Raw genomic sequence first — 27,464 nt, 5'->3', positions numbered from 1 at the left:
TTTGTGCTTCATGCAGACTCTTATGGCCTGAAGGGAGTATTCCTGATATTTATTTGGGATATTCAAGATCAGAATGAGTTCCAGAGTAACCTGTCTCAGCCAGATGACAAGGAAAATGTGATATGGACAATCCCTTCATGTTTGTGTGCTACATTTGGATACATCATTGTAAAACCATTCTCAGTAAATAGTGTCATCCTCAGATTCATGGCTTGGGACCTTTGGCATCAGGTTTTTAATTACATCATGGATTCTGACCCTCTGTCTTAGATAGGATGTCCCAAAATCCTAATGTTGCAGTAGCACTGTTTACTTTTCAAACACTCTCATTTTCCTGAAGTGCCTGCACGCACAGAGTTTTCAGTCCATGCTGCTTTTCTTACACTTTTTTTCCACTCTTTGTTATTTACGTTTCAGTGGACACTCCTTGCAGTTTCATCCCCTCAGTTTTATTTCACTTGGTCTCAAAGGAGTCCATGGAAATTTTAAAGTTATTTAGTTTAAAATGAAGAGATTCCAGAAGTTCTGTTACTGAAAGTGCCCATAAGGTGTTAGAAAATGAAGAGGTCACTCTGGGCCTAAAGCAGGATGCCATACCTACAACTTGCACTCCCCAGGTATGAGGTGCAAAGTCTTGTGCACATAAGGCATTGGAAAATTCAGAGGCCAACCTAGGCTTAAAAGAAGACTTCAGACCCATGGCAAAGTCATGTCTATCACCCTTAAAATTAAGACATTTAGGCATTTTTGTTCTTTGACTACATTAGACTTGTAAAATGTGAAGAGATTGTGAGTTTCAAAGGCTCAAACTCATTTTGCCCCCTCTAGTTCAGGAGTCCAGATACTGACTGGAAAAAAAGATGATTTAATAAGGATACCAATGTCAACCTGAGAAGCAATTTAGCACTGCGGGGATGTGGTTGCTTAACTGTATATCATACATGAAGCAGTAACACAGAACACTCTCTAAAGGAACATGTAGAACAAAAACCCCACTCCAAAATTTTGTTGAAAATGTGCCTGGAATCTAGAAATCAGGACAGTAGGCATTTATCATTCTCAAGCTTCCTCACAGGAAATGCTACTATGCCAGCACATCTCATCTCCCTTGTCTTCTTTTCCACCCCCACAGCAATTGCCTCTGGTCTGGCCTGTGCTTCTATTGTCCTCAGACACCATGGCAAATGGAACAATACAAAAACAGGATGACCTCCCATTCTTTCCCCCTTCCCAGCAATGCAACATAATACTAACCTAGAACTGCTACAGTAACGGTGATTGCGTGTAAATGTCTGCGGCATGCTTTAGAAGTATTCTACAAAATAATTAATGGTTGTATTTTTGTTAATTACTTAAGGTAAAATATATGTGTGTGTGTGTGTTAGAGTCATCATTTGAATGTCATGATATGGTCTTTTAGGATAACTTTACCAATATTAAATTTATCCTTGATTTGAATTGGAATAGACAGAACAGTAACTGATACAGTATTTGCCCAGACCCCTGCAGTGACAACTGAATATGTCAAAGCCACATTTACTTGGGTTTTATGAGAGTAATTAAAATTATTTGTAGGAGAATTATTTGTGGAAACTTAAGAGATATTATATAAAATAAACAGAATGGGAACAGAGGAAGTAAAGTTTTCTCTAAGAAAAGGAAAGAAAATGCATATCTGAGTAAATCTTTCAGTCTTCAAGAGTCTTGAAATCTCTGTTCACACTTTCCTTAGATATTTTTTATTAGTTTGAGGTTAAATAAGCATAACAAAGCATGCATATTATGTTTGATGCTTTCTGCAGTACATCCATCTGCTTGAAACAAGGCATGTCTAGCCTCAAACTACGAAAAGTAGATACAAGTTACTGAGTCAGGATTTCCGGTCTTACAGTAATGACAGTCTGGACTTGATTTATCTTATTATAAAAATAGCCTGGCCCTCAAAAGATTAAACTCACAGAGACCTAGATGTTTTTCCCATTAAAGACAAAGGTAAAATCCTCAGTTTTCAAGCACAATGGGACACAGAGAGGGTACCAGTTACAGACTCTTGGTCTGATCCAGCTCCCACTGAAGACAATGGACCATTTACACACATTACACCCAAACAAATAACCTATATTAAAAGTGCACTGTTACGATTGCGAAGTCAAGTACCCAAAAGTTAGAAAATGCCAGAATTAAGGTAGCCTGTGCAAATTTATCCTGGCCTCCTTGTGCATATGCATTATGATTCAGTCTTTAATTACATCATCATCATGCTCTTTTTTTCCTCACATACCCATGCGTCTTTCAGTGAACAGACTGAATGGTGCTCATTTAATGAGCAGCTATTCAATATTTTGTTTTCTCCTTATTGTTCAAAGCGTGGCCCCAAGCTTTCTTTACTGCAGGCTCTTCAAACTCTGCACTGAAGATAGAACTATTAATTTTGTCATGGGCTTTTCTATGGCACTCATCAATACACTACTCAAATGCTTCACAGACATTAATTAATTTAGCTTCTTCAAAATGTGAAGTTAGGGGTGGTATTATTCCCATTTCACAGATGGGCAGATGAGACACAGAGAGATTAAGTTCAAAAGCACCCATTACTTTTGGAGCTGACTCTGAGACACTTAGAATTGTATTGCTTCAGAGTACTTAGCACTATATAGCACTTTATATATGCAAGCTCAGCTCCCATTGACTTCAGCTGCAGATGTGCATGCTCATCAATTCTGCAAATCAAGCCCAGGGTTTCAAGCTGAGCACCCAGAAAATAAGGAACATGCAATCAATGACCACCTCCAAAAATCTGGTTTAAGTGACTGTTTTAGCATCACACAGAAATTCTGTGATAGAGACAGAGATAGAATCCAGTTCTCCAGGGCAGCATTCAACTCCCTAACCATGAGGACCTTTCTTCTCTTCCTGAAATCACCTGCTTCATTTACTACACATCTTCCACTTTCTACAACAAATGAGATAGGGGTCCTACAGACAACAGGCTCCTACATTACATAATCTTCATTCATCCCCCAAAATGGGTTTATCATGTGAAGTGAATAAGGTAAGGATCCCATGGGAGAAAAAGATTATGTGATTGCGTAATTAAAGACAAATGTAATGTTTATGTAGAAAGGGGCTGAATTAAGGTTTCTCACAGTCTGCCATCCTCAATCCCTTCCCTTGTTCTCTACCCTGCCCAGTCAGTCCCAATTCTCCACCCCCATGCCAGCTCCATGTCAAATCTATCTCTCCTCCCTCTCACCCCTGCTCCCTCCACTAGTGCCTAGACTCAGTCTCCCCTGGCCCCAGCCCCTCATCTGATTTTAGTGCCCCCCAGACAACTGGGTCCTAGTCCCCCAATGCCAATTCCTTCACTGGATTCCCCCAGCCCCAGTCCCCTTGACTAACCAGTCCTTGTCTGCACTCCACCTCCCTCACTACTCCCAGACTTCCCCCTCAAATCCTAGTCCCAGGTTTTTTTCCCTCCAGTCCATCTCACCAGATTCTTTGTCCTAATCTATTCCTTTTCCCCTGCCCCGGTCCAGCTTTTGGCCTCTCTGCACTGGACTCAGCTTGCTTCCTCCTCCATACTATCTGGGTGCCAGTAGGAAGCCATTGAGAACACTGGAGAGACAGACTCCCTGCTTTCAGTTCTAGTGCCCAGCCCCACCATGGCCTAGAGGAACTTGGAGCAGCCATTGCAGGAAAAGTTTGGCTTCATCCAGCCCTTGGCTGGAGTATGCTCATGTGCTTTGTAGGAATGGCACATGCACAGTCTAGTCAGTGCTAGTAGCTGTTAGAGATTTGAGCATGCACATAAGCTTTCGTGAGCTACAGCGCACTTCATCGGATGAATCGCATGCATCCGATGAAGTGAGCTGTAGCTCACGAAACCTTATGCTCAGATAAATTGGTTAGTCTCTAAGGTGCCACAAGTACTCCTTTTCTTTTAGCAAATACAGACTAACACGGCTGCTACTCTGAAACCTGAGCGTGCACAGTGAGCACAGAAACTTGGAGGACTTTAGCTGCTAATATCTAAGAAGTCTCTATTGAACTTTTCAAAGGCTTATAAGTTGGATAAATTTCTGTGGATTTTCACAAGGATAGAAAAAGCCATATTCCTGACACAAGGGCAACTCCCTGCCAAATTTCAAGTCCCTACTCCAAAGCTTGGGAACACCAGAACATAGCAAAGAAAAATCTGAAGATTTTATTTTTAACATGGACAAAATACTTTATTTTCCCCTATGCTAGTTCTTGGAAATAGCTGAACAGTTTTCACTGAGATAGATAGATAGATAGATGATACAAAATTCAGCCTAATGCAGACACTTCCATGTAAAATTTCAGCCAAAACTGTTCAAGTTTGGCAAAATTATAAACAACTAAAAACAAGGTATTATAGTGGGAAGTGTGAGATAACCTTAATATCAGATGGTGCTACCAGCTCTGCATATAGTATAGTAGATAAAAGAATAATTATTGTTTAATTTCTCTGTATACTATATGTATAATGCAGTATACCTCTTTCTCTCCTTTACTTTGAAGACCATTGTGGCATTACACCCTTTTTATTAACTATTTTCTAAATCTCTCTGTTCATATCTATTGCACAATCTATAAATGGAATCAAATTCTATTGTAGTTCAGTGTAGGCTACAATTTTGCTCTGGCTATCTCATCAGTTGCAGCCATTGGAGTCATTGAGTTATGCACATGCAGTTCATTGACCAACCTCTTTTACAGCTACATCACAGAATACAGAGCTGTACACAACTGACAGTGAAAGTGTGAGCATCCTGTTCTAATAATAAACATTTAATTTAACTAAAAAATACTCAGTATCATGTGAATAATTAAACATACAATTTACATTGCCACTGATTAAAATGACTAGCCAGCTAAAATATGTTAATAATCCTATTGGATACTCAAAATCTGCATTTCAAGAAATAGCAAAAGTAGAGTAAAAGCTCGTATTTTTTGTTTGTTAATTATACCCTAAGAGAAACTATGCTGTCATCATCTGTTTTATTCAAGAAGCATTAGACAATCAAAGAAAGTACATTAGAACCTGAAATTATCTCCCTTTCTCACTCACTCTTTTTTATTTATTTTAACTAAAAGCAGGAATTTAATCTTCATTTTGAATTGAGAATACCGAGTATCTACCCCAATTGTACAATATATAGTCTGAGAAAAAACACTGGATTTTCTCAAAATTTGCAATTCGTTGATGAGTCTGTGAATTAAAATTAATTAAAGTTGGACAATTTAAGGAATATATGATGTAAGCCTCACCTATTTTTGGTGTCCTTATCACTAAGAGGATTGTGTGCAGAGAGGAACAGCGGTATGCAAGAGCCTTGGGCTGGAGGAGAAGTTGAGTGTTGAAGTCATAATATTTCATGGACGCCTCACAGCACTAAGAGCCTCAGCATTTATGGTGGGAGTGCAGAGAAGTGAATCTCTGTTCATATGAACTCCTCTAATTCATCAGTGTGAAGCTCCACTCTGATAGAGTATCTGACAGAGTCAGAGGGGAGATCCTTTCTGCAATACTTTGCCGCTACCTGTCTCCCAGCTCAAGCACATTTATCCCACCTCACTCCACACACAGGCCCAATTCCCCCATTCTCTGTGCTCAGCCTCATGCTCCCTCTCTCTTTAGCCATATGCTCCTCCACTGACTAGCTAAATGACCAAGCACACCATTCTCCCCCCCCATGCTCCTGCACAACATATTACCCCAAACACCAACTAAGAAAGTGTGATTAAGGATTGAGAAGGAAGGCTGCCTATGGGTGTGTATGGGAGCGTGGTGGAGCAGGGCTGTGTGAGTTAAACAGTGGAGGCAATATGTTGTGGGCTGTGGGAGAACCAGGTTCATTTGTGTGGGGGAGAAGGATAATCAGGACATTGTGTGGGGAGCCACATGGCTGTAAAAAGAGCATGAGACTGAGCAGTGACAGGAACTTCCCACCACAGAAGCCTCTTCCACCCAACCTCTGTCAGTCACACACATCATATTCACCTCGCCCACCAGCTACTCAGCTACTACAAGATATTAGTGTGTATGTACATGCACATACATATCGATGAATATTCTTACAACAAAGTGAGTGGGATTATTATCCAATATACAGAGCCTAAGTTAAGCATAGTTAAGGAGTGCCAACGCTGCTGAAGCAAATGATACTACTGGATCCAGTCCTCCAATAATTATCAGACTTAGTATTCTTAGACTTTCTTTGAAGTCTGGTAGTTTTGTCTTAGTAAGTAGATCAGGTCTCATAACTAATAGTTTGTCACAGTAAAGATTTGGAAAACAATTGCTTGGAAAAATTAGGAAAAAACCCAAACCAAAGTTACATTATTTCTTTGGTTTAACCATCAAAAAAAGTAGTAACATTGGAGTAACAGTTTAAAACCACAATCACATTGCCTGATTGTTAAACCCAGTAGATGAAGCGGTGCAAGAAGGCAAGCAGGAGAGAAACATTGCTCTTTCTTCAGCACCTCAGCCAATCCAAAGGCAGCAGGATCGCTGCACAGATCTTTCTGAAAGCAGTTATGCTAGCTCCCGTTCCTTCTTCCATGGATCAGAGAAGGGTGGAATCACCTCCACCTCCTCTGTTGCAAGCCACTGGCCCTAATTATGAGCATTCTTGCTGTCTCTCAGCTACCTTTGAACCCATGTCAACATAGCAAAAGTCATGGATTTTTTTAAACCATGGAAACAACACTTTCTGTCAAAAACATGACAAAAATACAGCTTTATAATACTTACTACAAACTGGGGGCTTATTCTACTTCTATTGAAGCCGATGGAAATTATGTCATTGACTTCAATGAGAGGAAGAACATGACCACAATTGACTCAAGGAGCACTATATAAGTTTCTATTTTAAAAATATTAACTTACTTGAAAACTGGATGGCAAACCCAGATTTGCTGATATAAAAGTCTGTGTCAAATTGGATAGTCACTATGTTCAGTGTGCTGTGAATGCCTTCTGGAATAAGAGATCCACTAATTTCCTTGAGTAGCATCTCATTTTCTGGTGGCCCATCCCAAACTCGTAGTATATCATGTGATGCTTCGGTATCAAAAGCAAGAAACTGGAGGCTGTAAAGCACCATGATATTTCTGTCAGTTCTGTTATTTTTTTCAGAAACATCTCTAATTATAGAATTAAAATCAATATAGCAAATAAATCTGATTTTACACAAATATTTCTCCATATTACTTTTGATACTATGAACCATAAAAGTAAAGATGTGAACATACATTAAACCTACAAAGTATTTTGATAACGGTTTGAATTTTTCTTTGTATCTAATTATATTTGAGTTTACTTATAATACAATATGAGTCGGGCTATTCAAATACAGGTTGAACCTCTCTAGTCCAGCACCCTCGGGAACTGACCAGTGCTGAACCAGAGAATTTGCCGAACCACGGGAGGTCAATATTGTAGAGAGCAGGTCTCTTTTTATTTTTATCTCGCCGAGGTGAATAAACGGAACAACACTTGCAATGCTGCCTAGCCAAGGCTTACCGTCTCTCTTCGTAACAAAGTGTTAGTGTTGTTACACAATTTTACTGTTTTGGCACAAGGAAATAAGTATATAAAACGTAAAAAAAAATAAAATGAAATCATGACAGACCAAAGAGTGCCTGACTAGAGTGTTTCAACCTGTAATCCAAATGAGATGTTTTGGTTTTTTTTAAAGGACATTTCAGGTATTCTTTTCTTAGTCATGTTAAAATAACATCATGCTATATATGTCAAAATCTGATCAACATAAATTAAAATGTACCCATATAATTCTTTGGGAAATACATATGTTGTTTCAGTCAAGCATCTAATGATAATCTGTGATCAGATGCTTGATTTAAAATTAATTACTGAGCTGCCACCTTCTGCTTTCGATGCTTTTCTTTTTTCACTTTGTCTTATTCTGGCTGTGTCCAATGGCTTTAGAGCCATATACTCTGTGTATATCCGTGAGGATACATGTGTTTGTGTGTTTTAACAGCTGCTGGTTCTAAAACTAATCATACTATTTTAACTGATTAAATAATTTTACTACCTAACCCTACAAACCCTCATTCACAAGAGTAATGACACTCAGATTTGAGATGGGCTTAAACCAAAATAATGGATCAGACTTTTGTTAGACATATAGACGTGGATCCACATTTTGGGGAGTGAATCGTTCTCTATCTCAAACATAAGCCCATATTTGCTTCAATTACAGTACCTGACAATATTTCCTGGATCTACTTCAATCATCCACATACAACGCAGATTATTGTCATAGGGAAAAGGATAGCCAGGAGATAAGATTCTTCCTGATGATTCTCCTTTAAAACGGCCTCCACATTCAGCTAATGAAAATACAATTAGAATTACATATCATTTTTATTACATTAAACATGATTCTCCAAAACTATGTTTATATATTGCTGACCATAAGCATGTTAGGATTCAACACACTTTATAAAATTATAACACAAGACAGAAGGGGGACTTCAGATGCTTTGGAAAGATAAGGTACTGGTTATACTTACTCACATGTTTATGTATTTTGCTATAATTCCTATGCATTTCTGATAATTCTGAAGGCAATACAGTCATTATGGAATATACTATGCCATTTATTTTTAGTAAGAAAAACTCCCCAATGAAAACAATGCAGAACTTAGCTTAACAACTGAAAGCATGACAGAGCCAAAAAGCACTAGGAGTAAAATAAATAACAGACATGTAAGAAACAAAGAAAATGCAAAGTAAGAGAGGCAGAAAGAAACTAAATAAAACCAGAATATGCAGAGAGAAATTAAATGTTTGGCCTTGAAAAGCAAAGTTGTAAAACTTTTTACCAAAGATGTATAATCATAGCAAAGCTACATTATTTCTTAAAGGATAACAGACGGTAAGTTACTCCCTGTTAGTTGACCTCAGCCAATCATTAATCAAACCTGAATAATTCATAATCCTTCGAGCCCACTTCTGAGAAAACCTAATTTTTACAAAGACCCCTCAGGCCTTTTAAATCTCCTTATTTTGCTTTCCTTCCTTTTAAATCACTCTAATGCTTTCTCTCTTGGCCGCACCAATGCCAAAATAATGCTTTGATTAGATCTCTTGGTGTAGTTAAAATGCAGTTCAATTTTGATTTAACATCACCTAAAATATTTAGTTGGGAGATTTATTACCTTATGATCTATGAGCTCTGTAACAAAATTTAATTGAAACAGCACTTTAGATTGATTTCCTGACATAGTAGAAGCAAATTTTCAGAGACAGGTAGTCCCTTCAAGCTTCTCATATATTTTTAGGTATTTTCCCAACCTGATAACCTCTACAAGGTCTTTTGAAAAATATTCCTTTGTGACTGTTCAAGTCAAAGAATGGGATTGATTGTTACTCTCACTGTAGACTGGGGGAATGAAATGAGTGCACTGTGAGAATAATATTATTTGTTGGCAGAAGAAAATTATATATATATATATATATATATATGTATAAAAAATATGAGAAATTTTGTTCCAGATTTGAGGATAAAGACAATGGAATGATTTTCCTCCCCACACCATAAGGAATAGAGTCTAACATAAGCTGTTCCTGGCAGCGGCAAACATATTTGGTTCATTTCTGGTTATTTGGGCTACATGAAATTGGTAAAAATACTTCCATACATTTTCCAACATTTTGTTTGCATTAATGTCATGAAGACTTTTTTGTTTTGCATTGAAATGTGAACATTCAAATTATTAATCTGATTCTGACTATAATGTCAATTTAAAAAAGCTGCTGACTATCTTTCAGACTTTTTACTATGATACTTTTAATTAATTATTATTAATTATTATTATTAGAGTTCTAAATTTCAAAACCTGACTTAATATTTATTAGAGATGAGCCATGGTCTCAAACTTCAAGTCAGTATCAAGACTTACTCTAAATTCAAGAATGTTTGGATTCCGGGGTTTGATATGGCATATTATCAAGAAAAAGCAGGGCACAGCCACAAAGTCCTGATTCAGAGCTCAACTAACTCACACTTCGAAGGTGACTGGATCTGTTGTTTTGATTCAGGCCTATCTCTACTTTAGAACATGTTCACTTCATCATTAGTGTTGGACACAACTGAACACAATACTCTTAGTGATCTTCCTTTTCTATGTAGTTTAGCTGCTATATTGCTTGGCTGGGTTTCATCATCTTTTTAAACCAATTTCTTCAATTTGTACTATTATTAAGACATCATTAAGCTCTGAGAGTACACTTGACAACATACAAAGCCCAGGAGACATGGAGCTATTTGGAAGACATAGGATATATAATGTATTATTTAGAGGTATTCTATGGATCTACATTTTGGTCTTTATTTTATTTAACATGAATAAACAAACTACACTGAGGAATGTGGAATCAAATAGCATCATCTTATAGTTGCTGTCAACATCTACTTTTCTTTTCCTCTTCTTACACCTTGTCTATATACAAATCTCACACTGGTTTCACTAACGTTATTTTAAGAATCTATTTAGCCAAACCAGAACAAACTCCAGTATGGACACACTTAATTCGATTTATAACTGGCTTATAGCAATTTAACAAACTCTTGTGTGGATACACTTAATTTGGTTTACAACTGAATTATATCTTCAAAAATAAACTGAATTGTGGATCATCACAGAGGACAAAAGACTTTGTTGATTGCTCTCTCCCACCCCATGAAGACAAGATATGAAAGTGAATTCCTCCCATTAGATGAGCTGACAGCTCAGAGAATGGGGGAAGGAATAAAGATCCCTAACAAGGAGAAACTGCATCTCTATACTGCTGGACTCTTGAGGGCAAGGTGTTATAGGCATACACAAGAGATCCCCAGTGGTTAGCCTGGGTTAGCTGTAAGGGATATATCCACCTTGCTTATTATAGAAGCTTCTATTACCTTTTGAAACTTAAGACTAACTTATTTATGCGTGTATGTTTACCAGTTTTAATCCTGTAAATAACTCTGAATATTGTTGCAATTTTTGGTGTAAGGGACCATCTATCAAAAAGGCTACCTTGATTAGGTGACAAGAGAGATCGGAGTACTGAAGCGGACTCTCTGTGACTCCATGGGTTGGCTGTTATAAGTGCCTGAGGAGTTTACACATTTTGTAAATGGCAGGTGAAACCTGGGTATAATTTAGGGTTTATACCCTGCTTCTTAACAATCTGCCCTGAGGTTCATATTCACTCTCTTGAGACATCTTGGCAGCCTATATGACTCCGAGTTGGTAGAACTGCTGGCCCAGGAAGGATTTCTTATCCAACATAATCACTAGTTCTAAGGACCAACAAAATTTTGGGATATTGTTTGTTATGTTGACTAATTATTAATTTGAAATATATGTTTAATTCATTTTAATAGTATGCTTATCCTTGGCTAGACAGGATCTTGGAATGAATGACTGTGCAGAGGCATAAGGCAGAATAAGACCCCTATGAGGTTTTCACAGAAATTAAGTCTAAGCATAATGGGGCATGTGCAAACGTTTTGCCTGTTACCCCCCCACACACACACACACAACCCCCTCTTGAAAGAATGAGGGCAAACAGAAACATAGATAGACCACTTGTCTTCCATTCAGCCAATGACAAATTATTATCCCTTCCTTTCTCTCCCCGATTCCCAAATAAGGAATAGTGCCTCTTCTTCCCTGTGCTATTTGTGAGGCAACACACTATGTGTCACCCTTTACACAGGGCTGGTAGCAAAACCACATTCTAACCCCCCTCCTCTTGTTGTGTACTACAGTATTCCTAATATTTGACATTTGCACTCTATTATGTAAAAATATTTATATGTGAAAAGTGCTTTGTAACTAAGCATATTAATAGAATATACTGACTGGTTTTACAAATAGTTCAGTAAGTCAAGACTGTAGATACCTTTTCTAACTTATCTTTAAGTGATAAAAACTACAAGGAACTCATTTCACTACAATTTCCATTATGCATTCCTGTATTAATATTTACTTTCCTGATTGTCTAGCTACATCTTTCAGATGCCAAGAAGTGATATATTTAGCAGGTTGGGACAGGTTTGCCAGATCACACACATACAAAATTAACAAGCTTCTAGAAAGCATAAGGATCTCTCTCTCTCTCTCTCTCTCTTTTTTTTAAACACAGTAGAGTTTTCATTAAAGTTAAAAAGAGGCTACTACCAATACACGATGGCAGAGGATAGTCCCATGCCCTTCTTTCCCCTGTCATACACTTTAGAAGGCTACTTCCATGGAGTGTGTAACCTGGATTGCATCCATAAATGATAGTACTGCCAGCAAAATGGCCTTGGTCATTGATCTTGTATCCAAATTGTGGCACACCAGGATCTTCACAGTGTGAAAGCTCAAAACCTGTAATGAGAGTAAAGAGTGGAGTAACAGAATTAAAACGATAACACACATTTGTGAAATTAAACACTTTTTGTCTTCCAGTCTGAACACAGCATATTTTTATTTTTCATTCAGCAACACACTTAAGGTGTTGTTGGTTTTTTTTTGTTTTTTTTTTAAATGGGACTAAGGTTGATTTTCAAAGGGGAGCCTAGGAAAATACTGTGATTCTCTGAGAGACCAATCCAGAATTCCTCATTCAGATATTGAGTAAAGTTTTCTGGACTGGGCCTCTGTGTGTGTGTGTGTGTGTTTTAAAGAACAGAATTTTTTACCAATCACTCAGTGATGACTTCAGGTAAAATTTTTAAAAAGCACCAAAGTGATTTAGGTGCTTAAGTCCCACTTTCAAATGATACTAGGGCACATAGGAGCCTCAGATTATGTTTACACTGCAATCTGTAGGTCTGGCTGTAGCATACATAGACTACTTAGATCAAAGCTATTTTAAGTAACAATAGCAGGAATAGCATCCCCGATACTATCACGACAAACCTGGTGGCTGAACTATGTGACTTTGTTCTCACCCACAACTATTTCATAATTGGGGACACTTTATACCTTCAAGTCAGCGGGACTGCTATGGGTACCCGCATGGCCCCACAGTATGCCAACATTTTTATGGCTGACTTAGAACAACGCTTCATCAGCTCTCGTCCCCTTATGCCTCTACTCTACTTGCGCTACATTGGTGACATCCTCATCATCTGGACCTATGGGAAGGAGGCCCTTGAGGAATTCCACCATGATTTCAACAATTTCCATCCCACCTTCAACCTGGACCAGTCTGGACCACTCCACACAAGAGGTCCACTTCCTAGACACTACAGTGCTAATAAGTCATGGTCAGATAAACACCACCCTATACCGGAACCCTACTGACCACTATACTTACCTACATGCCTCCAGCTTTCATCCAGACCACATCACACAATCCATTGTCTACAGCCAAGCTTAAGATAAAACTGCATTTGCTCCAATCCCTCAGACAGAAACAAACACCTACATGATTTCTATTAAGCGTTCTTAAGACTACAATACTCACCTGATGAAGTGAAGAAAGAGATTGACAGAGCCAGAAGGGTACCCAGAAGTCATCTACTACAAGACAGGCTCAACAAAGAAAGTAATAGAACACTACTAGCCACCACTTACAGCCCCCAACTAAAACCTCTCCAGCGCATCATCAAGGATCTACAACCTATCCTGAAGGACGGCCCATCACTCTCACAGACCTTGGGAGACAGGCCCTCCTTGCTTACAGACAGCCCCCCAACCTGAAACAAATACTCACCAGCAACTACACATCACACAACAAAAACACCAATCCAGGAATCAAACCCTGCAACAAACCCCGGTGCCAACTCTGTCCAAGTATCCATTCCAGGGACACCATCATAGGACCTAACCACATGAGCCACACCATCAGGGGCTCGTTCACTTGCACATCTACCAATATGATATATGCCATCATGTGCTAGTAATGCCCCTCTGCCATGTACATTGGCCAAACCGGACAGTCTCTACGCAAAAGAATAAATGGACACAAATCTGACGTCAGGAATTATAACCTTCAAAAACCAGTAGGAGAACATTTCAATCTCCCTGGTCACTCAATAACAGACCTAGAAGTAGCAATTCTTCAGCAACAAAATCTTCAAAAATAGACTCCAACGTGAAACTGCAGAACAGGAATTAATTTGCAAACTGGCCACCATCAAATTAGGCATGAATACAGACTCGGAGTGGTTGAGTCATTACAAAACCTTATTCCCCCCATATTAATTTCCCCCTACTGTTACTCACATTCTTGTCAACTGTTTGAAATGGGCCACTCTCATTACCACTTCAAAAGTGTTTTTTCTCCCTTGGTATCCTACTGTTAATTGAACTGTCTTGTTAGACTGACCTCCCACTTGGTAAGGTAACTCCCATCTTTTCACGTGCTATGTATTTATACCTGCTACTGTATTTTCCACTCCATGCATCTGATGAAGTGGGTTCTCGCCCACGAAAGCTTATGCCCAAAAAAATTTGTTAGTCTCTAAAGTGCCACAAGGACTCCTCGTTATAATAGCAGTGAAGTCATGGCAGCACAGGCAGCTACAAGTTGACTGTGTACCCAGGATCCTTGGTGGGCAAGGCTAGGCTTTGCAGCTGCATCCTTGCTGCTATTATTACTGGAGCTAGCTTTGATCTTTAACATGTGCTGCAATCATACCTCCAGCCCGACAGCAGTGTAAACATACGCTAAGTCTAACTGGAAGTCTTTCGACTTGTCTATACCAACAATTAGATCATGGCAAGCCAGGGTGTAAATGTGGACCCTGCTACCATGCACTAAAAGTTCTGTAGTTTGCTTTAACCTACCCCACTTTGAAACAAGAGTAGATTAAAACATGCTGTAGTGGTCTATTAGTGAGTGGCAGTAGGGTCCACATGGACACGAAAGCTACTGCATGGTAGATTTACATCCCAGCTTCACTTGAATTAAGTGTTCGTGTAAACAAGTCCTCAATTAATGACATTAAACAGGCTTTAAATTCTTCATGCCATTTGATTTTCCTTAAGAAAGGATTATAAACTTTCCTATGTTTAAGGCATAGCCTTCAAAAACTGCATGTTTTTAGTGAATGTGCTGTTCATCTCTTCCTACTGCAGCTGCTATGCCTATGGGTCAGCTAGCCAGTGAAATACAAAACCTTTTGATTATTCTTAAATTGAACTTGAATTTATGTAAAAAAACCAAAAACAACAACAAAACTGAAGGCTCTATATATTTGGCTTGCAATTGCTTGTACCCAAGTGTAATGCACATATATGTGGTAAATTAAATTACAATAAACTGTAGCACTATTAGTGAAGAAAAAAGTGCATGGACAATAGTCTGAATTGAAAAGCAGAGTATATTGAGTTTAATTTGCTGAAATTATCAATATTCTGAAAAAGTCAGAGTTTTCCTTGTCTTTTTTTTTTTTATGATGTATTTCAGCTCACAATCCTTTCAGCTGAGAACCATGAAAACTTTTTTTAGTGCTGAGTAATTACATGGCTTGCAATGGCCATATGTATTATAAATACCATCTACTTCTTAACACACAACTCTAAAATTAATTGTCCAGTTATCATGATGACACTTTGAGTAGTCTGACAACGAATTTTAGGAGCTCATTAGCATGGTTGTTTGTTGTTGTTTTCTTTTCAAGCTTTGAATTAAAACCCTCTCCTTTACCAAAGCCACATTGTTTGAATATAAACAAGCACTTTCATAATAGTTAAAGGCATAAGTGTTTCCATTCTAATCCTGCTTTTAGTAGCTCATGACTCTCAGAACTGGGGGATTGAAAGGTACAGGCTGATCTCAGCCTGAAGATCGATTGTTTGGGAAAGTTTGCTCCAAAACAATTCTGTTACTTTTGAGAATAAGGGGAGTAGGATAGTGAGATTTTTAAAGAAACAAAACAAAAAAAAACCCAACAACAAAAACACTTGTCTATTACAAATTACCGGCAGGGTGTAGAAAATTGAAATATGGCCAAAAAAAACCTCTTGTTTAGAAGAAGTTCATGTGAGTGTTCCAGTGAAAAGTGCTTTTGATTTGAACAAGTTAGGAGCATCTGGGAATCTCATTCTATTGGAATACAAGCAAATTTTAATAACAGCACTTAGCTCATAATGTACATAGGTAATAAGGGCATATGGTGCATGTGACCCGGACATTCCTACATATGGCTGAAGAGGAAGCAAAGAAAAGGTTCTTCACTTCCACCATTGCATCCTCAGTCTCACATTGTGGAACTGTGCTGAGTGGTTGACAATTTGCTCAACATTCACACTATCCACACAGTTACTGAGCTATGTTTTATTAATTGTGAAAAATTTTCATTTACTTTACAACAAAACTATTCAGATTTGGACTGAGCTATCTATTGACATGGAAACAGAAACATATCTTGGTAGGTTAAATGATGTGTCTTCGCTACTTGAGTTTCAGCCAGAATGTCACTGAAAATACGGAGACAGGGACCTTCATGCCATAACTTGTGAGTTGGATCATTGTTCTGCCTGAATGCTGAAGGCCAGGAGGGAAGTACTGAGTCCCACTGTTGGCGAAGATTTTAACTTGTTACCCTGTGGGTCTGGGGAATAGGCATGTGAGGTCCACGTTTAAGAATCTAACTCTTGATGTTGGCAATGTAGCTAACTATTTACTTGTGTCCCATCACCCATTTTCAGGGAAAGTCTCTGAGAAGACTGTGATTAGAACTGGTGGATAATGAATATTTTGGTTCACTGGCAGTTCTGAAAAAAAAAAATAAAAAAATAAAAAATTAAACGGTTTTGCTGTGGATCAAATCAAAAACAAATTTTCAACTAATCAAAAAGTCAAAAAACATTCTTCAGGCATTTTCACAAAAGCAAAGGAGGACTAGATTAATAAATTATTGGGGGGAGGGAGGAGGATGACCACCTCTCTTTTAAGTTTTAGTCCAATGGTTAGGGTACATGCTTGGAATGTGGGAGATCAAGCTTGAATTCCTCTCTTTGGCTGATGAGGAAATAGAACTTGAATTTAGGTATCCCACATTACAGGAAAGTGTTCTAGCCCCTCAGGTAAATTTTTCTCAATCTCGCCTGTTAAAACTGTTTCATTTTCTATAAATAATAAAATAATCCTTGGAGCAGGAACCTGAAGTAGGGTCTGTCACATTGTAAATGAGTATCCTAATCCATCAGGATCTGAAGTCATTCTCACTCTCTTTCCCTGGCCCAATGATTATTCATTATCATTCATAATGGCAATTCATAGCCATTTATGTTATGGTTTGTTTATTTATTTTCAGGGGACTGTGCCCCAAGGAAAATTAGCAAATCAAAACCAACATAATTTGTTTATGCCACAAACTCTGTAAAATATGTTTTAGTTTCACTATGGAAATTCCAGAAAGTCAATTACATGTATAACAATATTGAAATTCCATACCTGATCAGACCAATTGGTTGTCTAATCCATCATCCTGTCTCTGAAAGTGACTGGCACAAAATGTTTCAAGGGCACTGCTCCTTCCCTCATCAACAGACAATTATACAATAACTTATCCATGGGGATGTTTTCTGGTAATTCTAGGTAGTTAGTGATTGGTTAAGTTCTGCAGCTTTCATTAGGTTTTTGTATTTATTTTAAGACTAGCTACTATAATTTCAGATTTTTTTATTCATGTAAATATTTAATCCTTCTCTGAATCCTATTAAGCTCTTTACCTCTAATATCTTGTGACAGTGAGTTGCACTTTATAATTTCCAGACTAGAATATTTATTAAAAGCAGCAATCCAAACCAAGAAATCACTGGTTTAATGGAAAAGAAACAACACAAGATTGGCCTCAGTTTAGGAAAGTGCCTCTGTTCATGAAGAGTGGATAAGAACATACTTAAATTCCACTGAAATCAATGGATTTGAGTGTATATTTAAAATTATGCAGGTGCTTAAGTGTTTTCCTGAAGTGAAGCCATTATGAGCAGCAGAGAATAATCCACTTTTCTTGACCCTTTCAGTCAGCAAGTAAACTTAAGATAGTCCTCTGGCAAAAGAAGGCAATTCAGCCATCAACTACAAATAACAAAAATAATAAATCCTCTGAGTAATACAGAAGTTAGACTTCCAATATAATAAATGTTTGATTTGGACAGAAAGTTGAAAATGGATTATTTTGAGAGAGTGGTGAATTGGTGGCAATATTCTACCAGTTTTTATCATCATTAGAATTTCTGAGTAGGAACAATGACTATTTCAAGCCATGAACAACATAAATCCATTATTCTATGTTTCTACATACTTACTGGTGTAAACAAGCTGAAAACCTTCATCGGTTCCCTGCGTATCTGAGTTAAATTCCAACCACAGATGATTTGAGGTACTACTTAGTGTCAGTCCTCTCAATGAGGCTCCAGTAAATGCACCCAGCAGGTGAGCTGTGTTGTCTTTTCCATCATATATCTGTAAAACAAATGGGACTTGTACAATTTTAAAAAATCGTATTTCAGTTACAACATAATTTCACACATATCTATTAAGTGGAAGGATGCTTATTGTAGCAGGATCTATTGTAAGTCAATTTAGAGAGCTCTTTATGCATATACTGTTTGTTTTTCCTGAATTATATGATATAAGTGTGGTGATTTTTCAAATGCACAATTTAAAATATGTCAGTTCCTTTTTGCATGACAATTGAAGTGGAAAGGGTTGCCATTTCAGCTAAATGTTTATAAACATCTGTGTTTACTTTGCCATTCCCAATATTATAACGTTTGCCACAACATATCAAGGAATACTTATTTTGTGTATGCACTTCTGCCTCAGTCCTGGAAGTGGTGTAATGTAAAAATGTAATGTCTCCCCAGCCTTGAATGTTAAACAAACTTCTGCAAAATATTACTAAGTAAAGAAAGGTACATGTATATCAATAAAATAAAAGGAATGAGAATAAAACAAACAGAATAACTGCCTCTTTAAGATGGAAGGACAATGTAATTTATATGTAAATTGGAAATCAACATTTGTATTTATTTTTCTTCAAGAGCTGCTTTTCCCCTATTTAACAATGGACATTGCTATACAAAAAAATAAATAAAATCCCAAACATTTCAAATAATCTATTCTAATAACATTTAGCAGATGTCATTGCAAGTTCTGTTCTTTTTAAACATTAGAGGTTGTTACATTCCATTCACACGTGAGAAAGTTAAACTGTAATTTGATTAACTATAGTTGCTATACTTAACACTTAAAATCTTTGACAAATAAGTTTTAATAATGATTACATTTGTACATGACTAAATTCTGACCTTTGTCTTATTCCTGATTTCCTGCACAGTGAAACTCAAAACTTTGCCTGTCAAATAAATAGACAGTCATTTTCAATGCTAAATAAAGTCTATTTTTATCAATGTAAAATTTATTTCATGTTTGCATTTGTAAATATGAATGAATAGCAAAACCAACCCAAACCAAAAACACCATTCTCACTCAGTGTATTAAAAGGGATTTTAAAATGTGAAACAGAACTATTATTAGCTCCTTTTTACATCTGTGTGGAGGATTTACATACATAATTCCCATTTAGCATTAGTCAGAGACTTTTGCAAAAGCCTCTAGTAAAAATGGAATCTGTCTTTCCGATGATCGTCTGAGTGAATGAGGTTTCAGAATGAGATTACAGAATAATACCAGTGTCTTGGCCAACATTCCTTGTCTCAGTCAAAACAAAGAAACAACAACAAAACAAACAAACTCACAGACTTTAATGCTAATGGCTCTGTGTGAATTACTGTACAACTATACTATATCCGTTACACAGCCTCTGAACTTCTAGTAGCTAATTCACTGTTTTATCTAGCATTTTGGAATATTCTAAAAGTATTAAAGGCATTCTATAAAAAAAGAGTCTTCTATTTAGGTGAAGCCATGTATGTGACGGATGAACTAATACAATGGAACGTGTTTGATTTAAGTGTTGGGGGAATTTACGTGAATGTTCATAATATTGGGGCTTTAGTACAAATAGCAACTCAGTTTCCCAAGTCCACCAAGATTTGTTCCTGTAGAACTTCAAAATTCCACTAGAATGGAGCTTAAGAAAAAGTTGTTATTGTGGAGTGTCAACCAGTGCAACGCACAGGGCCATTAAAAAAACCCTATGGTTAACTAGAAGTTTCTGTTAATTGTAAATAAATGCTGCACTGCATGTTAGAAGACTATTTAGGAAAACAATCTCTTGGAGATACTATTCTGTTATTAAATACTAATTACTTGCATCAGTAATTTCAGATCTCTGGAGATCTCCGGAGATCAGATGTCAAAACACTCTTTTTGAAATACAGTAAGTGTAGGTGAGACTATTTGTGCCAAAGTACTTGATGCACCATTTTGTAACAACATTACAAAATTAGGTTCATATATAGCTCCTTATGGAGATGTTACTTCCTTCAAAGGCCTTCTAGAAAATGGCTACAATATATTGAGATTGCAAGACAGCTAACTACCAGATATCCAACTTTATAATTGTCGATACGTTTTCTGTATACACTGCATATGTTTCTCCCGATGAAGCTTCTGTTCTATCTAAATAATATTTCCAGCAGTGCAGTATTTATATTCAAGAGCCAAAAAACAAGAACTCCAGGTATGACACTCTCTATTCTAAATTCCTCAAATGGCTCATCATCCACTATCATCTCATATTTAATCTTACTATGACCCACCTTCACAGCTCTGCATAACTCTGCCTCTCCCTGCCTATCATACCTTGTTTAATTGTTCATTGCCCTGGCCACACTCTCCACTCAGCAGCATTCCCAGCCTTTGCCACCAGTGTATCAGCTTATTGTGGGATCACTTTCATGACCTCTTCCACATGCCTGTCATAGTATAACCTGTGACAGGGTCAGGCCAGATGGCTACAGGAGAGTTATATTAGCCCCAGGTTAAGTAGGTCCCTTTCCCCAGGGAAGGTAACAAGGAAGGTTCCAAAACAATCAGGAACTTTCTGGAAACAATTAAGGCAGACAGGCTGATTAGAAAGCCTGCAGCCAAACAAGAAGCTGCTAGAATCAATTAAGGCAGGCTAATCAGGGCACCTGGGTTTAAAAAGGAGCTCACTTTAGTTTGTGGTGCATGCGAGGAGCTGGGAGTAAGAGGCGCAAGAAGATGGGAGTGAGAGGATATGCTGCTGGAAGACTGAGAAGTACAAGAATTATCAGACATCAGGAGGAAGGTCCTGTGGTGAGAATAAAGAAGGTGTTTGGAGGAGGCCCTGGGGAAGTAGCCCAGGGAGTTGTAGCTGTCACACAGCTGTTACAGGAGCCACTGTAGACAGCTGCAATCCACAGGGCCCTGGGCTGGAACGTGGAGTAGAGGACGGGGCCGGGTTCCCCCCATCCCTCCATCCTCCCAACTCCCTACTTGATACTGGAGGAGTTGAACTGGACTGTGGGTTCCACCAGAGGGGAAAGTCTCTGGCCTGTTCCCCGATCCACTAGGTGGATCAGCAGAGACTGCAGGGATTGTTCTTCTTCCTTTCCCCATGCTGGCCAGTGATGAGGCTAACTGAGTGAACGGCAGATTGGAGCCACAAAAGTGGCCAAACTGAGGGCTGCCGTGAACCTCTGAGGCGAGAAAATCCGCCAGTAAGCGCAGGACCCACCAAGGCAGAGAAGGAACTTTGTCACAAACCTCACTGTGCTCATCTGAAAAGCCTTTAACCCATCCACAATTATGTCTTTCTTAAAGATCCACTTCATAAAGTTGAAAAGATCACTGTTAGATGTTCTCTTTCCAAATTCCTCTATTTGTCTGTCTGTCCTTAGGTTGTGAATTTTTCAGAGCACAGACTGGTCCTTTTGCATCACATAGTAAGCCATAAACAAACAAACAGCAGTGCACCATTCTCAGTTTCACATCTGGCATTATGTCTGACGGGCAACAATGGGCCACAAAATAGATTACAATTTCTAGCTGTCACACCTTATGGAACCTGGAGAAGCTGTGCTTGCTAGTACACAGCAAATATAATAATGTGTAATCTGGTACATGGACAAACAGTTCTTTCATCTTTGTTAATTTAAACTAACAACATACAGAAAAAGACTTGGAAAAAAATCAAACAAACAAAAAACAAAAGAGGTTCAAAAGAACACTGTGTTATGATTCCAAGCTGTACTGTATGTAATCAACATTGTCCATTTATGCTCTATAAAATAAAGATTTTTTTTCACATTGGGCATGAAATAATATTATCTACTTTTCAAAGGGAAAGGCAATAAGTAAAGAAATTGTGTAGAAGACATCTGACCAGTATAAAAAGATGGGGGAGAGGGAAGAGCTTTCTTCAACAAAAAGGTGTTGAAGAAAGTCTCACAGACACACACACACACAAAATAAAATCCTAAAATTCCTGTATTAGACATGACAAGGAGAACTACCAACAAAGAAGTAATCTCTTAATATTAGAATCTAAGTTTAAGAAGAACTAGGATTATTTGATAGTTGAAAATAGCAAATAAAATGGCGACATAATTCAAATACTGACATTGATTACATATAATGAAAACATACCTTTGGCCTTGAGTACAAAGGGCTTATAATATACTGCATAAATAGCAAAGATGGTAAATTATTTACATAGAGTACACAGTAAAAGAACAAAGAGTTGGATATATTGAACAACAAATAAATTATGTACAAATAGTTTTAGCTATTAATGCGTTATGGAAAGCTTTGCTGAAACTACAATTCCCCAATTAATCTCTCTCTGTTCCAATACAAAAACAGTAAATAAACACTAGATTATAGATTGTAAGTTTTTCAGGGCAGGAGCCATCTCTTTTTATATGTTTTCACAGTCTCTAGCAGTTAATAAGCATGTTCCTCAATTATAATAATTAATAATAATCAGTTACCATCCTCATCCAAATATATAGAAAATCAAGTCTCTGATTATTAGTATGCCAGCCATAGTCAAAGAGGTTTGAATTATTACATGAGAATTTGCTCTTGAATAGAGCTCCATGGATTCTGCAAAAAGTACTGATAAAGATTCATTTGAATAAAATCCAGAAAATTTCTGTGATGGCATTCACAACCCCTTTTATCCATGTCATGTGAATAATATTTTGTCTATCATCCCATCCCCCAGAACATCTCAGAAAGTGAAAATCTTGCAAATATTTCATCCAAAGATGTTAGTGTGAAAGTTCTCACTATCACATTAAAAACTCTGCTTGTCCTCCTCATTCAATGAACAGAAACAATATTGTGTGACTTAGCTGACCAGCCACTAATGAAGAATAAATACCCAAAGATGTACTCTGTGTTTGGTAGAGCAACTGACCTATAGGCCAAAATATGCTTGCATTAAGTGTTCAAACATTTTCAAATGATGAACCCACAAAGCAGACAAGCTGTTCACATTGAAGACATGATGGTGATTTTGAAGGAGAGGGAAGAATGTGTCTGGTGATAAAACTGTCTTGCTGAACCTCCTGGGATATCACTAATCTGTTGTGCGGCAACACAGGAGCCCAGATAAAGTGCTGGCTACAGTGAGAGATGAGGACCTCAACAACACACTACTGGCAGAGAATAAGCACTCAGGGACACTGCCTAAGACCTATACTGCATTACAAAATGTAAAATTTCTGAGTGGGAGGGAAAGTCATCTCCCAGGGAAAAGATGCTTTGCCAAAGGCTCTCTCACAGAGAACAGAAGCAGCAGCAGCTGTGTGTGTGTGTGTGTGTGTGTGTGGCTTGTACCTACCGAATCTTGGAATCAACTTAGTTCATGGGTCCTGCAGCAATCTGGGAAGAGCCAGGGTGCAAAATTACCCTGGCCACACCCTTCCTGTGTCAATACATGCCATTCCTGTTCGTGCCAACCCTGAGATGACCCCAATTTGTCCCCTGACATGGGGGATTCTATCCGGGGAGTTTACATTCAGCTCTGCACATGCCTGAAGGTCTTGCTGTGCCAGGAATATTCCATGCAGGCATAGGCACAAACTAAAAAAATTGTGGGTTCTTTGCATCCCCCAGCAGCCAGATCCCTCACCCCCAGCACCTCTCGTTGGTGGCTCTGATGATCTGCTCTTCCCGCTCCCTCCCCGTGCCTCTCGCCCTCTGTGATCAGCTGTTCCACGGCATGCAGGAGGCACTGGGGGCGGGGAAGGGGAAGAGTGAGGACGGGGCATGCTCGGGGGAGGGGGCAGAACTGGGCGGGAAGATGAGGGGTGGAGTGGGAGTGGGAAGAGGCAGGGTGCGTGCTTGGGAGAAGGGTGGAGTGAGGGCGGGGCATGGGGCTGAGCAGGGATTGAGCACCGCTGGGGAAAGGAAAAGCCGGTGCTTGTGAATGCAGGGGCCTCAGATGTCCTTGGTGGCCACTTTGGACAGAGTAAATATAAAGAAATAAAGAAATTACAATGTGTTAAGAAACACTGAGCCTTAGAATAAAAACATCATTGTTTCTAGACTCTCAGAAACTATGGTGATGAGGGGCATAGAGGTACGTAGACAGATGGATAATACACATGGTAAGCAATAAACAATTCTCAGGGTAAAAATTTTAGATTCAAATAAAAATAAAACTAATGATTATTAACTGAATAGGGTAGCACTAAAGTATATGCAGTAAAGACAGAGTGGATGCCTAGCTTAACTTTATTTACAAGTCCTTGAAAATTGAATTGAGATTAGTAATCAGGCTAGGCCAGAAGCACAGCAGCAGAATAAATGACTTTTGAAATGGAATTGAAAGCAGACCTGAAATGAAGAAAACCATTCTAGGAGAATTAGTGGTTCCCTATACAGCCATTTAAATCACATCGGACTTAAAGATAAAACAACTTGTATTTGATGGCCCTTCCTCTGATCCTGCCAAGCTACTTAAAATTGATATATCTTAAAGATCCTGGCTTTATTTTATTTTTAAACATTTAAAAAAATCTGTGCTTAGTTAAATATATGCTGAAGACACAGTAGTTTTTCAAAGATAAATCTGGAAAAAAATATTGGAGTAACTTTTTAGTGTTCAACCCTAGTGAAATGCATGATGGATTCAGGGTGTACAGTATAACCAAAGCATAATTTTGTTGATAAGTAAGTATGTGACATGTGTGACCAATAACTAACATAAAGGTTATTAATAAATTACAAAGATTGGTCCCAGTAGTTTCCCAAAATCTCCCACAAGTCCATTTCATGAGATAAATATTCTATGCTTTTAATTTTTCCCCAGAAAATATACTGTGTTGCAAATTTAATCAGTCTTCTTACTATATTAACCCTTTCCCACTGCTTAGTTTGACAGCTGAGCTCTCTCCAAAGCTGACACTAATGGGAAAATCACTGCCTAGGAAGGAGTACTGCAGAAAAGGGTCTGGTGGTTATAGTGGATCACAAAGTAAATATGAATCAATATTGTAATGCCGTTGCAAAAAAACCCAACAACCCCAAACCAAACAAACAACCCTCCACCCACCCAGCCCCCAACATAATTTTGAGATGTATTAGCAGGAATGTTTTAAGAAAGACATGAGAAGTAGTTCTCCTACTCTACTTAGAACTGGTAAAGCCTTAACTGGAGTACTGTGTCCAGACCACACTTTAGGAAAGATGTAGACAACTTGGAGAAAATACAAAGGAGAACAACATATATGATTAAAGATCTAGAAAACATGACCTGCAAGGAAAGGTTTAAAAAATGACTTTGTTTAGTCTGGAGAAGAGAAGCCTGAGGGGGGAGATGAGAAGAGTCTTCAAATACATAAAAGTTTGTCATAAAGAGGAGTGTGATAAATTGTTTTTCTTATCCACTGAGGGCAGGACAAGAAGCAATGGGGTTACATTGCAAAAAAGGGAGATTTAGGTTAGACAATAGGAAAAAATTCCTAACTGTCAGAATAGTTTGGCATTGGGGTAAACTGACCAGACAGGTTGTGGAATATCCATCCATGGAGGTTTTTAAGAACAGGTTAGACAAAAACCTGTAAGGGATGGTCTAGATAACACTTAATCCTGCCTCAGTGCAGGAGACTGAACTAAGTGACCTACTGAGGTTCCTTCCAGTCCTACATTTCTACAATTTCTATGATTCTATAAATCTGCTTTATGGATCTTTAGCAGGTTTGTTGTAAAATAACCTTACTCTATGCCATGTCTACGATGGAAAATAATTTCAAGGTTTGCTGAATTTCCTGGAATTCTCTGTCTGATTCACTGTATAAAAGAGCAGAGGGGAAATGGCCCATGGGGCACTGGAGGAGAAATGAGGAAAATATCATGCATTTAAATATAAAACAAAAACCACAACAAAACAACTTTTCCTCAGGCTGAGAGAATTGAATATCAATCTAATGTACATTTCAACTGAGAACACTGGGGAATCCCCTAGTCTAATACACTGGCATATAAACCCAAATTCAATGTGTTTGTATCACTTTCCTTTTCAGTCTTTTCTCCTTTCTTATATTTTATCCAGGTTACATGACCTAATAGAATTACATCCCTGGACGGATAAGAAGAAAAGAGTATTAGTCATTCACTCGGTTACTACCACAGGCCCAGTGATCATTTTCCACATATTTATCTTGCAAAGAGAATGGCAACAGCCTAATATCAGTTCCCTCATGAGATCTGTACCAGAAATCGTGACTAAGGGTGAAACTCTGGCTGCGCTAAACTCAATGGGAGTTTTGCCAATGACATCAGGGGAACCAGTATTTCACCCAGAGTCCAATGCTGAAGTTAACAGGGGTACTCATGAGTTAGGGTTGTCAAGATCGGCCCACTAGTTTGGTTTTAATATAGAAATGACCCTTTTCTTGATACCCCAATGTCCAAATAAGAATTTGTGCAGGCTATGCACTAAATGCATAGCAGGGACAAGGGTTCTGAAAACATGATTTGGCCTCAAAATGATATATTTCCCGTTACATCCTTCAAATTCAAGGAGATGACTCTTGATTTGCTATTGTGAATTATCCATGTGGCATCTCACTGAAGACAAGGGTCTACCTGTGTGAATCATTTTGAAAGATTGATCTTCTTAATAGCACCCATATGTCTTACACAAATGTAAATAAAATTGTGTAAATGGTTCCCCTATCAAAATGAATTAAATATTGGGAAAAGGGTTTTTTTTTTTAAATATATATTATGTTTTACGGATTTTTTAAATTACATAAATACTGTATGGAAAATATACTATTTTCATTGATAGATGGACCCAAATTCCACTTATTGAATGTCACTGACCCACATGATGCTTCTGAGTGCTAGCATTTATATTTGGATACCAGATTAAATTGGCTATTCATTCCAGGAGGCTCAATTATTAACAGTTCTTAGAGCTACAAATTAATATAATTTAAGTTGTTATTTGATTTCAGTTCTGAAGATTTTACCAAAGGAAGATTTTTTTTTAAATAAGTGTGCCCTCTTTTAACCAGCC

General features: G+C 38.0%; 1 protein-coding gene across 2 annotated transcripts in view; it reads right to left on the bottom strand.

The window, feature by feature from the left end:
• CSMD3 (CUB and Sushi multiple domains 3) overlaps positions 1-27,464 on the bottom strand; it is a 1,215,628-nt gene that overhangs the window by 358,175 nt on the left and 829,989 nt on the right. For both annotated transcript variants that reach the window (XM_073330296.2, XM_073330291.2), the window contains 4 exons: positions 18,304-18,460; positions 12,232-12,423; positions 8,262-8,388; positions 6,920-7,122 (listed from right to left, as the gene is read on the bottom strand). In XM_073330296.2, coding sequence (XP_073186397.1) covers positions 6,920-7,122; positions 8,262-8,388; positions 12,232-12,423; positions 18,304-18,460 — 679 coding nt within the window. The remainder of the gene's footprint in view (positions 1-6,919; positions 7,123-8,261; positions 8,389-12,231; positions 12,424-18,303; positions 18,461-27,464) is intronic.

The sequence above is a fragment of the Lepidochelys kempii genome, chromosome 2 (genome assembly GCF_965140285.1).
Source record: "Lepidochelys kempii isolate rLepKem1 chromosome 2, rLepKem1.hap1, whole genome shotgun sequence".
Lineage (NCBI taxonomy): Eukaryota > Metazoa > Chordata > Testudines > Cheloniidae > Lepidochelys > Lepidochelys kempii.
The sequence above is the reverse complement of the archived record's forward strand: the minus strand, read 5'-3'. Positions and strand labels throughout refer to the sequence as shown.